At 35.4% G+C, this 15453-nt stretch overlaps 1 protein-coding gene across 2 annotated transcripts in view; it reads left to right on the forward strand.

Moving 5' to 3' along the window:
• The first annotated feature begins 471 nt into the window (after nucleotides 1-471).
• Nucleotides 472-15453, forward strand: part of LOC124636473 (fasciclin-2-like) — a 30457-nt gene continuing 15475 nt past the window's right edge. For both annotated transcript variants that reach the window (XM_047172574.1, XM_047172575.1), the window contains exon 1: nucleotides 472-703. In XM_047172574.1, coding sequence (XP_047028530.1) covers nucleotides 652-703 — 52 coding nt within the window. In that variant the 5' untranslated portion in view covers nucleotides 472-651. The remainder of the gene's footprint in view (nucleotides 704-15453) is intronic.

Below are 15453 nucleotides of genomic sequence, written 5' to 3' on the forward strand. Positions count from 1 at the left end.
AACATGATTAAGCAACGTTGCTGCTTTCTTGCAACCCTTTAAGTTTTGCCAAAAACCATTATACGCCATCTTAATGTTGTTCTTTTCAGTAACAAGGAACAATTTATATAAGTGGGGTAGCACACAGCTTGTTCATTTTCGTTCGTAATAAGAACCCCTTAGACGCTCCAAACGGCTATTGTACCACAAGTACCACAAGAATAAAAATGTGAAATATCATCCCATTAAGGGAGAAAAACGATTAAACTGAAAACAACAAAAAATAACGTCATTAAAAAAGAACATAAAGTAGGAACCCACTTGTTTAAAAGTTACGTAAGATATTAATTTAACCGTTTAAAGATCTTCGGGTGAGTAGTAGTACACCATACAAAATGACATTCCAGTAGTTCAAATGCTCTAAAAATAAGCGTGATGTTTATACTTCAATATTACGTCCCATTTCCGAGCTCACAGTGTCAGTAAAAGAGGCACAAACGTCAGTCGCGTCAAGCCTTGCCCGCAACTGCACGAGCCATAAACAATCACTTGATTTGGAACGCAACTACAATTTCGAACGGATCTGAATAAAAAAGGCGCGTAAATAGAATGTGTCAGCCTTGAACTTTATTATCTGTATTGTTTGTGTTTTGTTAAAGAAAATCACACAAAATGAAGGAGTATTTTGTTTATTTTGCTGTTCTCGTGATTTTATTTTCAAAAGGTGAGTTTATTTTGTTTATATTTTATTTATTTTGTTCGTTTTGTGGGAAAACATTTCTAAATATTCACAAACTTTTTCACAACTCAATAACTTCGGTCTGTTTAAGACATTTCGACAATTTCAAATAATGGTCACGCAATCCAGTTGACCTATGCCGCTAGTATGCATTTATGTAAAGAAACAAGTCCTACTAGTTTTCAATCATAATCATGCATCATATACTTAATTATTATACATAATCTTTTCGAAGACGACACGACACCATTAAGTAGGTACCTATGTGGTACCTACTTACTTACATACTTGTTTTAAGATTCTCATAAAGTATAGAATAGATAATAATTTTGCACCTAATTTTTCATGGAATCTTTTAATCTTTTAGTACAAGATATATTATAGGAATCTAGGCAGATATGTCAATAATTACAAAGCTCAATTGTTTTCTTGGTTGGACTTATAGTAAACTCAAGAACTTGCCTCATAAGCTACTGATACATAAGATTTTTTCAGAGTTAGACAGAACACTTATTGACGACGCGACGGCTGGTAGGTACGCTATTTTTTATTTGAATGGTTTTCCCTGGACTCTGAACTCTTTACATCGCGTACCTACTCAGTCAAATCACCTAGTACTATTTTTTCAGTTTTACATAATATACATAAAAGAAGGATTCATTTCTCAAAATGATTCTGCGCAAGATAGTGTGTAATGTACAGTTTTTTTTAATAAGTCCGGCAGTTTCTGAGATAGCCATATTCAAACATACAAACTTTTTAGCCTGATATTAGTAAGATGGTAACGTGAATACCTATTTATGTAACATTCATACGCCATGCAATAGTTAATACAAGTATGTGTTTATTGTATATAATTCAAACTAATAATGACTGCTGCGAAGTTTGCGTGCACATAACTACAAGGTCGAAGTAATTTCTCACAAGTACTTCCCAATTCATGAGTTGCAGGTCAATTATTGTATCAATAGACAATGATCTTGGCTGACACTTTGAGTGTGGGGAAACTTTGCAATGATTGATTGCAAGGACTTTCGCGGAAGATTACATAAATACATACGAAGACCGGTTTACTTATATATCCTAATGTTGGTATTTTTTTCTTGACTTTATGTCCGTTGCCATTGGCAACAGCCGTGTTGCTGGACAATTAATTCATCACAATTTTTGGGTGTGAAAGGTTACGATGATCATTGATAGACAGAGGTTTAGAGCAGTGTAACAGTAAAATGTGCATTTATAAAACTAAACATGTAGGTTGTGGTTCCCCATAGACTTCGACATCGATCGGAAAAATCCGCATACCTAGTGGTTTGCTTTGGAGAAAAACTCAAGAGTCTCCCGCCGGGAATTGTTTGATTAACAAATCCTTCAACGATTTCTCTATGATAAATTATTCCAATTTGTATAGTTAAAACGATATTATTTAATTAATTAAATGAAAATTTTTTTCTTCAAATGTATATTAATTAACAAATGTGTTTTTGATACAACATACTTTTTCATGTTTTTTGCTCGTTTTTGTTAGAAATTCAATATTGAACAGAAAATTTAATAATAGCGCCGAGGGCAAACTGCAAATAGGGCTGTCAAAGTATGCATGTGCCACTGTTCAGTACCATGAAGTTTGTGGAACTCAATTTTCATACTGTCTATCAAACTAGAAACCGTTTCGAACACTTTCCCGCACTTTAAGTGTCAATTCCGAATAAAATATATTTTTGATATTACCCAGTAACCTGAATCTGCGAAATTGAAATATTTTTTTCCAATATACTTCGGGGGATGTCACGAAATTGAATGTTTTTCGATATGTGTAAATAAAACAGAAAGCTTAATGGTTGAAATGGGTTTACCTATTTGAACCGAAATACTTCTGTTTCCTATAAGTCGTTAATTGAACTTGGCAATGGTTTACAAATATTTGTAATTTTATTTTATTGGCCATTAAAATTACCTTCACGAGTTCGACTGGTATTCTACACATGGATACTTTAATTGCTTTTGTATTTTTGTATGTCTGGCATACACTGGACAGTAGACTGAGGAGGTAACTGGCTGATACGTATAAGAAAAACAAAACTATTTAAAAGTTCATTTTGGATACAATTAATCTATGTAAATGCAAGAACAAATGTTACCTAATGCACCTTCGCTTTTTGCGTAACAGTCACGTGATTGGTATTGAATATTAAATGATGTTAACGTTAACTCTTTTTGACTATAAGAACTCATTTATGTTCACAGATGTAGAAATAAAAATAGATTATCCTATCCTTTGATCATTACAATCGTATGTTCTTAGCTTACATTTCACTGCTAACAAGACCTAATCTTTAAACATAGCAAAAGCTATTTATTTTGATCTATAAACAAATTCTGATGATGTTTACGTATGTATTTGGATAGTCTAAATCTCCCGTCAATCTCTAGCGTTTGGTTGTATGAAACTCAATCCGCATCGGAATAGAATGTACAAGCTAAATGTTGAATGATTTTAGATATTATTAAATAGGATTTTGTTATGCATTTTATTGTTTAAAATGAACGAGTTATCAAGCACAAGTTTTGCTATCAAAAAATCTCCTCTATTATTAGTTTTTTTCCACTACAGGATATATTATGAGAATTACATTTTCAATATTCAGTATCATACACAAACAAATGAATAAAGTTCAATAACAATTTGGTAGGCCTTATTTCTGTAGCGTCTTGCGCATACAAACTGGCAAAGGGTGTAACCAATTATTAAGATGTTCATTACTACTGTCATTCCAGTCTATCTCGGTTCCATCTAGGTCAGAACTTGGTACGAACTCAACATTATATTGCTTCTAGTTTCATTAGGTGTGACACAAAGTAACACTACTTGCAACTGCACTAGAGTAAACCATTCTTTAGTGAGAGAAAGTTCGTTTTACATAGAAGTTGATAATAAACTTTATGCTTTTCACTTACACCTGAAGTACTGTGATAGTGTTAATGTATTAGTAGAGTTGTACGCATAAAAGTGTAGTGTGTCTAAGTATTCTGTGATATTTACGGTTTTTATGCAGAAGCATTAAAGATATACAACCTCTATCTGCTACCGTCCATCGAAAATTATTCTTGCATCGAATATATGCCTAATCTTTCTGGAAAAGTTTTATGGATACCTATTGAAAACATTTCTTATAACCATGCCTGCCCAGAACCTTCCATAACAGAACATGCCTTTTTTTGGAACCAGAAAATACATAACATTATTCCTAGATTCAACTAGTTCCACAAGTGTTAGTTACCGTAACAGAATATTTAAAAGCGTAACGTTAGTAGTGTGCATCAGCGACAATTTGATGCGTTCGGCCACCGACTAGTTGAGCTCGTTAAGCAAACGTGACGTTATCAATTCCTGAAATTATGAGCCCCATTATTTGTGTCATGGTGCTGCTAAATGGAACGCGTGTTCGGTGTTTGAATTGAAGAATTTTTTGTGCTATGTTATTTCAGCGGCCTTGGCTTTAGATTATAGAAAATGTATGACGTAGACACATCGAAATTCTTGTGAAATCCAGCTTTGAATTAGACTTGTTAGAGAATTAAATATTTTGGACTAATTCTATAAAAATACCACCGGTATCTACATACAATTTGCGATTAGTTGTATCAGTAGCGCCGACATTTCCTTTCACGCATTGCCAAAGGACATTGTTCAATTTTGGCCTAAAAACCGATGTGAATATAAATTATACTATAATTTTCATTTATTTTTATATTGTTTGAAACATATTTTAGTATTCCACGGACACTTCAAATAAATAAATTCCAAATAAAAAGTTGGGTCACAATTATTGATGCCTTATAAAATGTTTCCGTCAGCCAGTGCTGCCAGTTTCGGAAGTTTTCGCGATTTCGGTAAATACGGATCGAATTGAGAACCTCCTTTCCGAAGTCGGTTATTAAAATTAGTTGGTAACGCTTTATTTATTTAAATACCTAAACTGACTAGCTAGAAAAAACTAGTATTCTATATGTTTTAAGCGAAATCGCGAATTTCTAGCTTGGCATTCGAGTAGGATTATAGTTTTCGTAATTGGCAGCACTGGTGTACTTCAGTCAGTTTGCTAGTAGTCAGTTTGATTAGACTATATGTCAATGGTTTGATTTCTTTGCGACTATCGTTTCTTTTGTGATTTTCTATGCGTTTCATGGTTTTATTGTAACAACTTTGGCTTGATTACGGACTCCGATTAGATTGCGTACTTGGTAGACTCGGCTGTGTGTAAAGGACTGGATTTTCCTGGCATTTTCAGATATTTCTCTGTCTGTGATCGAATTTAGTTGTATTATAATTACAACAATGGATGCAGAATATAGTATATTCTATAAATTGTGGATCTGCTGGAGGTTCTTTGGTATTAGAAAACGAAGATATACTTCGTTGCATACAACAATGGACTGTTCCCCGTATGGTAAGTGGTCTACGAAAGTGTTTTTCTAATTTTGATAAGAATGTTACTACCTACTTATGTTTTCATAAGCACACAATTTCTCGGATTTCAAATCAATTGCCACAATTGCAAGTTACTTGACATTTACTTGTTTTATTGTATTTATTTATTACAGGTTGACGCTCATGACCTTATATGTACGACGTGTTGGTCTGAAGCAGTCGATCATAATAAGATGCAATGCACTGTTGGACGCAATTGTGTACTTTGTAAGAAGCTCCTACCATCAGGCATTTCTGTTGCAATTGTATCGTTGGGCGTAGAACAGTGGGCTGTTGTGCCCACATAATGACTATTATCTGGTACTTAAGCTGGGCGAGATACCAAAATTCAATTGAACCCCCGGCTCAGTTCTTAGATAATATATTATTGAGAAATATTGATGATTAAAAACCTTTAATTGAATATAAATATTGTTTTTATTGCACATCCTCGAAAACCTCCTGTTAAATTATTTTGTGTGGTAATGACATTTTTAGTATGGTCTGTGCCTTCTTGGTAATAGACCGCGGGTTCGATTCCCGCCTTATGGCATGTAGATAGCTAGGTAACTGTCTAATATAAAAGTAGTAACAATCATTTAAATAAATAATTCTCCATCGTAATAATATCGATATTTTATGAATTGTGGTGAATGGAACTCTTCCATTTTGGATACTTATGCGTTTTATCACAAATCCAAAGTGGATTCACTATATATTAAGAAACGTAACGTTGAAAGCAAAAGCGTTTAGGTAGTTGTTTTTCATAAAAATTCTAAGCATTTATGAAAACTAGTCACATGCCCCGTCTTCGCACGGTGGCAATGTAAAACCTTGGTGTAAACCTTCCTCTTGACTAGGGCTGCCATCCGTCCGGGTTTCCCCGGATTTGTCCTCGTTTGGAGCCCGTCCGGGGGCCGTCCGGGCGGATTTTGAAGAAGTGTCCGGGGAAAACCCGGACCATTGTGTGAAATTAAAAAAATAATATGAAAATGAGGTCTTGTTTTTTTACTTATTATTTTCGGTCTCGTCCGGGGAAAAAATGCTATTTACGCCAAATGTCCGGGTTTTTTTAATCTATGCCCGGGTTTGGCGAAATTCGAGATGGCAGCCCTACTCTTGACCTACTCTATCTATTAAAAAAAAATCGCACCCAAATCCATTGCGTAGTTTTAAAGATCTAAAGCATTCATAGGGGCAGACAGAAAATGCAACTTTATAAAATGATCATTGTCAAAGAATTATCTTAAACTTGACTAGGTACCTACTATCTCTTTTCCTAGTATCTAGTAGAGTAGTCTTTTCCTGGATCTAGAAGAGAACATATAGAGCTGTACATAGTATTGTTGATATTTTGTATAGTGTAGTTTGATAATACTACTCTGATATTTCACGCAAGCTTGGTTATTTTTTATTTATAACCTCAAAATATTAACATTTTTCGTAATTATTTTAGTTTCCTGAAGTGTCCGTTCGTGAAAACTTATTTCATAGGATTCCATATAATTTTAAGAGTTTATAGAAGTCACTTTCCATTCGAACGGTTCTTAGGCAGAACATGTATGGAGCCGGAACAATGTCCTTTTCTTTATAACTATGTAAATACAATAGGAGTAAAATAGTGCTGCTGACAAAGAATGTACCTACATATGTAAATATTATTCCATGCTGATGATCTAAGGTGATCCGTCGATAAGATTGTTATAACATCTAGTACAAAAAACCATTTGGTCAGCAGCAGTAACTCTCGAGTAAGGTGAATAAATTAGGAACGAAATGTTAGCATCCATGGTAATAGGTACCTACAAGAGATATTATAAAATGAGCACATGTTTAGTAACTATTAAATTCTCATCTGAATTCTATCCAGAACTCATAAAATTTAAGGTGAACCATTTATCAAATACCTACTACAATTCCGCAAAAAATATTCAAAAAGATTCATAAAATTGTCCGATACTTTTATTTGGAACCGTCGCTAACTGTTGACGGTTGCATCGACTAAAACATATTTTGTGTGTTTTTGGAACTATTAAATTGAGCACTGGTCAATACTGCTAGCAAACAAAACATATTTTCTGTTTAAGTTCCATTTTAGGCCAACTTGTTGCAGGCCCTCGTTATTTGGTCGATAAATCTTGCTTTATTTGAGTTTTACTTTTACGATGGAAGTAAAAGGTCGGAACTCAAACACTTACTCCTGATTTGGCCTTATTAAGCTGCAAGACTAATACTGTTCACTAAATGTATTCAATTGGATAATAACGACGTCTGCTCTTGACTGATATGAGACAAGTCAGAAATTGTGACCTTGTTTATATTAAATAAGGAATATTTTGGAATTTGAGCTCGGGGTAAACCCAACTAAGATTTTGTTTGTTTTAAAATTTCGTTCGTGGATTTTTTTATCAAATGTTTGGTGCAGTAAAGATTTTGTTGATAACCCTTTTAACATTAAATAAATATCATATACCTATTTCAGTAGGTATGTGTTCAATGTTTTTTTTTTACAATTTTTCCTTTATCTGTAACTATGTTAGCAAGGAATCTTCAGTCATTTATAGATTAATGATTTTCGGAATTTAAAGTCACCCACTAGGTAATGTCAACATTAAACGTACATGGATCCTATAAATAGCTATTAATTTTATTTAACCTAAATATTGAAAAGGTTAACTTACTCCGAAGTAATTTGTCATTCATAATAACTACCTACTATTTACGGAGCCATCAAACAGAGTCTAAGATATTATTATTTAAAACGAAAATAGTAATTCTACGTCGCTGTAGTCTAGGTTTATATTTTAATTCTCAGACTCCATTAAGGTTAAGTCAACACGACCATACTTACGAATATGACTTGTTTAAATGACATGTTGGAAAACTGATTGTTTACATTATTTATAAGTAAGTCAAAATAATTCTAACAATAAATTCTAAAAATACAAGAATTTCTTAGGTAGCATAAAGTAATCCACAAAGATAACACAAAGTAATCCAACCTCGTATTCATATTAACTGAACATATTTTTTCCCGATTAAAATATGGAAAAGCCCTGGAGACTACACGGCGTGTATCTAAGTTAAGTTCTTAAACTCCGAATGAATTTTATTTGTTACGAATACCACCGAAAAGAGAACTCAAGCGAACGGAGTAGCTTTATAGTTCGGCCATTCAGAGAATGCGTTCCTGACACGTCGCGATTGAACTGACGACGTAACTTTGCAATGGCGTTGCAGTTACGATAAAAATATTTTTGCTGGTTGTTTACCGTTTTAACAATTGAGGAGCATTAAAACAACATTATTATATCAATAATCAATGAATGTTATTACGTCGTCAGTTCAATCGCGACGTGTCAGGAACGCATTCTCTGAATGGCCGAACTATAGTAGGTAGTACATTTTCAAAATTAACTTCTGTGACTCCGTGCCAGTAAATTAATTAACTAAATCGTTAAAATCACCTTGCATATCCTCTAGCGCCGATAATCTATACATATAATAAATCTGTAGAAAAGTAATTTTTGTACATTGAAGAAATTGACAAAAAAAATAGCCAGCATGTTAAAGGATAACTAACAGAACCCATTTCCATCATTTTTGTCATTTTTGTCTGTTTGTCTGTTTGTCTGTTTGTCTGTTTATCTGTTTGTTTGTTCGGGATTCACGTAAAATCTACGAATTCAATGCAGACAATGCTTATATACAAAAATTCTACGTAACTTGGGGTATTACTTAGTTTTTGTTTCATCGAAATCGATTGACTCTATCAAAAGATATGATTAATTTTGTGAATTCAAGATGTAAAATATTACGACACGCAATCTGTTTGTCAAAACTGTACATTTGAATGTTGTACTTATATTAGTTGATCGGCCTATTATTAACCTTTACACAGAAAATCACACCTTCATAAGTAACTTCGGAAGAAAAAAAAATATGAAAATTTTGTTTAGCCAAGGTTAAAGTAGCTCCATCTGTGGTAATCTGTGTTAAATAAAATACATCAAATTTGTCAAAGGAGCGAGGTGGTAAATGACAATAAATTACCATACATTCTTTATAGAGGATTATTATTTCAACAGATGGAGTTGTGTATTTTCCGTAATTCGCAATTTTTTGTGTAATTTTTCGATAGACATTTCAATAGTGTTTGTCAGTTTGCCGTGCCACATCAAAATTCAACTATAATTATTACCTTGATGAAAAGAAAATTAATAGTTCTCAGCCAAATTTAAAACGGTGCTATCTAAATTATTTTTTGAACATTATGTCAAAAATGATGACTTTAGTGGAACAATTAATTATCATTTAAAGTTACAGATGGAGTTCATATCAGGATTTTTTCATAAACATAGTTTAGCTTATCTTCCACTAAGGCGATTATCACACTGCCCCGCATGATGCAGCGTAGTGCGTGGATGCGTTTTTTTCCGTTGTATGGAAATATCTCCGTTTGTATGGAAAACACGCATAGTCCAACACACTGAAAATGCATCCACGCGCGTTCATGCGGATCACGCACATACATGCGGAGAAACACGCACCCCCGCGCGGCGGTGCGGGGCAGTGTGAAGATCACCTAATCATAAACATAGTTTAGCTTATCTTCCACTAATGTGGTGGCCTTAAAACAAATTACTTTGAGTGAGTAGTATTAAGTAGACCTTAATTATTTTTTCTGATGCAAAATATGTAAACTTAATCATAGAAGAAAGGAGGATCTGCGTGAGCGTGTGCTAAGCGTGAGGTAGGTAGGTAATGTAGGATTCTGTAGCTTTAAGAACAAGCCCAGATACAAAGTGAGACGCATAAAATGCTTTATGCGTCTGAAAACGCACAAATTGCGCGTCGCATACCAGAGACATGCTTACTTTCAACTTCTGATCGCAAATACACTGGTCACGATTACGAACAGTCTCAGTAAGACCCGAGCCAAGTCTAAAAAAACACCTTTTATATAAAACTACGTTTGATGTCATTCAATCACAAAGACAGAATTGTTTTCTGTTACAAATCCTATCCAGCAGGTGTGCATTGCACAAAAACCAATGGTATCCTATTCGAGAAGTCAAAAGAGTCGACCTGCCAACGTCAGCTTCTGCGCTAAGTAAGTGTTCTTAATAGTACCATCAGAATTACATTCATCGTTGAATGAGGTGAATAAATTTTCAGAAACCACAATAACAGTAGGAGCCAAAGCATATGATCGCTTCATAGAGCTCTGATTGGCCCCAGGTGACCAAGTCAGGTCTGATTTGTTCGTTCATCAGATCTTTAAAAGTGTTTCGGTGGATACTTACTGTCGTCCTGTGTGACACAAAATATGGTATATAAACGTCCTCCGCAAGAGCGAAATTTTCCCGGTGTGCGGTAGTGACGCACAGTATACAACACTTCTGTTTCTTTTGATTTGCTGGCTCCACCAAGAAATGACAAATTGCGAGCGTACATTTTGAAAATCTTGGCAAAACTGCAGGTTTCCAGTACGAACACATGAAGTGGACTCACACAGATACGTACATTTTGCCTATTCGTGAACTAATGCAAACATTTCGGTGGAGTCCCGGCTTAGGCCACCACATTAGGCGTGCGCGATCCTCGGGCGTGTGAGTAGCGCGGGCGCCGCGCGTGCGTCGCGAGCGCGTTGTGTGAGCGTCGCGTTTTGCTGCCCTGCGGCATTTGCAGCGCGCTCGCGTCGCGCACGCGCTGCTCTCCTTGACGTTTAACTGCTAAGGCGTTTAGCGGGCGGCGGGGATAGCGGGCGAAGGGGTAAGAACGCAACTCGAGCGCCGCATGCTCGCCGCGAGCGCGTCGCTTGCATTCTTCACACATGCCGCAGGGCAGCAAAACGCGACGTTTACGCAGCACGCTCGCGATGCCCGCGCTACTCACACGCCCGAGGATCGCGCACGCCTAATGTGGGGTCAGCCTTACCATAGTGAGTAAGTGCACAGAAAATCCCCGTCATACAAGTGTTTCTCCCCAGTAGTGAAACTATCCTACCCTATGCGCCTGCTGATGATGATGACTCATTTTATCATCCATCCAGCTATTCCCCAACTATGTTGGTGTTGCCTTCCAGTCACCGAATCTGTTTGAGTACCAATATTTTGCTTGGAGCGACTACCTATCTACCTATCTTCAATCCAGTCTCACTACACAAGACGATATCCATGGTGAAACTGACAGACTTTCTGGCTTCTGATTAGTCGCAGAAGCTGCAGAAAATGTACAAATGACAGCTTTGTCAGACTCAAAGCATATAGACATAGATTATAACTGTTTCCTGTGAAAATTACTTACGCACCATACGTAATAATTTTCCAAATTGGCTGACTAGATCCAGAGATATTCACAACGTCACAAACTTTACTTCTTTTGTTTAGATAAATGGTCACATCCACAACACAACCTTGATCAATGAATCTATGCGACTGCTAAGTGCTAATCCTAATTATACTGTCACGTGAAAGAATGCACCTACGGGATAAGTAGTATTTTGACTATTCTATATTGCCTACGCAGACGAAGTTGCGGGCAACAGCTAGTATCATTTAATTACGTCAAACGCCTATTACGTACGATACAATAGACGCCCTAATTAATACCAGATGACGAACAACTATTTATAGGAAACTTATGGTCCGTGACCTATTATAGTTTTAACGGTCATTCCTATTTTAGTATGTTTTTCATGAAATAAGCGTGTTTGGATTTGAAGAGGGCGGTGAGATAACCGTTGAAAAGATAGACTGGTGTTGTTAAAATTAAATCAAAGTTTAGAAGAAGTTGTAATACACACATGGGTACATATCTATTTTTTTATTTTTCGCAGTGATACTTGATAGTTCAAATATAAAACAAAACTGATCAAGTGACCTGAACATACTATAAATAAAATTACATATATGTAAGTACCTAAATTCTCTATATCTCCCGTAAAAGCATTACTGTTTCTTTCATATATTCATAACACTTTCAGATGAAACAGGATATAATCATATTCCTGCAAGGTGTCCGTGTTTCTATCCCATGTCAAGTTTTTGACAAAGGTACAAGGAAATGATATTTTGAGAAATAATATTCATATGAGCCTACTCAGTGAAAATCCTTAATCCTTTGCTGACTAGCGGTTTTTGTGAATCATTTTACAAAACATTTGACAGGTGAACTCGCGATTTAGCTCAGACTTTAGACTTAAAGGTCAAACGAGTATAATTACTATAACAGCCGTCTCCTTCTCAGATCATTAGATGCCTAAACAATTATACCTAATTACTAGGAATTTAGCCATTGAACTAGATGTTTAATCAAACGCTCGTTCACGAATTAATAAATCGATGAGTTTAAAATGCCAACCTAGATAGTTTAAATTAGTGTCGTTCGATGATTCTTCGGTACCTACATAATGAATATTATAATCGAAGGCAAACCTGACTTATCTGGTTTGAGGACTATTTCACAAGAGGTACATTACATATATTATGTACTCTTCGACTGTACCTTTACTAGTTACTATAATGTTCGACATGGTTAGAGTTGATTGGTATCAGTGGTACTCTCTCCGATTTGTTATTCATCATTTCCTAGCTACCCGTGTACCCCGCACAAATTAAATTGTTCCTTGTTCTCTACTTAGATTGATGACTAGCATTACTATGGCCGACATGCGTACAAGTGGAACTAATCATGTATGCATTTGTTATTTTATTTGAATGTTACATTTAATATTATTGGGAAATCAACTTTGTAAGAAATACCTAGGTACATAGTCGAATGTCACACCATACCAGGTATCGATTCTAGAGTCATAAATCATATCTAATACGCCGCATCAGAACACCCCGTGGAATATTTCCGCAGAATATCATCGCGCAAGCAATTACTTATCCCACAGCAACAGAGTATTGTCCTAATCTGCCTGTATAACTACTCAAACATCACTGCTAGCTCCAAACTAGAGCGAGTTCGGCTTAACCAATTATTAGTTGTTTCATCTCTCTATTAAGACCGCTGTCACACTGTCATTTTCAGGACGCGCGTGTCTTTTGTACAAGTGTGTTGGTACACTTGACGAGGCATTGTTGGATTGTAGCGCCAATTGGCTTTGAAATGCCGATGCGCCAGGACTCAATAGACTTACGCAACTAAAACGCCTATTAATGCTTGTGTGGTCTAGCCTTTAGGAACACCAACATCGTTCTGTGAGCTAAACCGTGACGTGTAGTCTATTCTAGTTTTATTTAGATGGACACTGATTAACTCGCATCTGTACTCAATGTCAAATGGTCACATAATATTTAGTGTATTTTATTCGGATTATTTTCATACAGCTGTGGGTGAATATGGTATGCGCCAGATGTCCGTTTTCATTTATTGTATCATGTATCGTCATGCTGTATTCCCTTCCGGCTGTACTGAATTAGCTTGGAAATTGTAGGTAACGTATGTCGAAAGTGAAATATATAAAATATATTTTTTGGAAGACAAAAATGTTATGCAGTATTGAATAAATATTGGGTGTTTTATATGAAATTGAGCTATTTTCTGCAAGTTCACGTTACGTGATATTACGCTTAGTTTTCATACTTTTCTGGGTTTTACCTAATCACAATCAAATTAAGAAATTTTAATAGGTACACAATAACAATTTCACTCTACCATTACCTCTTCACAACATATCAGGAAAACAACGCAGAAACATTTCAGTAAACGATGCTCAAACAACAATACATGTTTTATAACAACACTGTCATACAACGGCGATATAATGGGCCTTAATTGAACGATGCCGGGGCGCGACGATAGTTTATGTCACTTTAATAATACTCGGTATACTTGTGGCAAGTGCCGATACCGATGCGTCTAAATTATGAAACGATTAGTTTGATGTTGTGTACTATTTGAATAGCATATTTTATTGAGTACTACAGTAGTGTTGGGCGATTATGTGTGTTGGGTATTGAAATTGATATGGTACTTAAAATAGTCTAGCAATTAAATTGGTGGTAAATAATTAAGAGCTATTTGAATTGAGTACCCAGGATATCGGATTACATGTAAGTGACGGAGTAAGCGTTAGCGTGACATAATGTAAGTTGAATGACGATTCACAATGGATTTGAATCCGTTTATTTCCGATTACAGAATGAATTTTGACATATGCTCGATATAAATTTATAGAAATATTTTACAGCAATTGAAACTACCCGCAATCATTATCCTTCAACAAAAAATCCAATACTTTAAGTGATCGAAAAACTTACTATCCTTAAAAGCGATATTGACATCAACCAACCAAGCAAGCGTAATAAAATGAAACGTATAGGGTTCTTACATGAGCCTCACATTTAAATCCACACTCATTTTATGTGTTTTTTTTTTCTATTTTACCCATAAAAATAACGATAGGGCTTCACCCCCCGATGTTTTCCATGTGCTAATTCCTCCACTTGGGAGAAATAACATTAAATCGTAGTGGCTGGCCCCGTTTCCAATGCTTTTCCACTAACGAACCGATAATTTAGGGGGAGGGTAGTTTTCTTCGGATTTACATTATTTCTGCCTGTACCGTTCTTCCTTATGTTGCTTATGTGCATGTTTACTAAGTTCCTTGGAAAAACGCTGCGCGGATAATTGCTATTTGTCTGATGTGTACAAAAAGCAAATGTTATCTACGTTTCTCCGTTTTTATTTAATTTTTTCTAAAGTAATCCACTGCTCTTACTCAATATTTTGTTTGAATTCTCACAACTTTACTATTTATCACTATCTCAAATACTCAGTACCTAACCTACGGCAGGTAAACAAAATATAATTCAGTAATTAGCAATTCTCCATCAGCTATTACCCAGGGATCACCTTGAACAGTGTCCCAATTTCATTTTTACCACCTAGCGTAATTGCCTAATTGGTTCATTAACCGACATTTTTACGATAAAAATAGAAAATTATGACGTCACAACAGAAAAGCAGGAAACTTTAAATAAAAAAGGCACAACTTTTGTTTTTTATTTGAAGACGTTTTAACGCCCTCAATGGTTTCGACCTTGCATTCCTACCAAGACGTGACACATTTAATTCCCGACATAAATTATATAATTCATCCGACATTATTAGTTAAAACGACATAAAAACCGTCATCTTTGACCTTATGGTCTGTTTTTTGCAAGTATTTGTATCTGTATCAGGTTTCAGGATTCAGTGTAATCTGTTTAACTGCATAATTGACTGTAAATGCAATTGTATGACTGTACTT

Source organism: Helicoverpa zea, chromosome 14, assembly GCF_022581195.2.
Source record: "Helicoverpa zea isolate HzStark_Cry1AcR chromosome 14, ilHelZeax1.1, whole genome shotgun sequence".
Taxonomy (NCBI): Eukaryota; Metazoa; Arthropoda; class Insecta; order Lepidoptera; family Noctuidae; genus Helicoverpa; species Helicoverpa zea.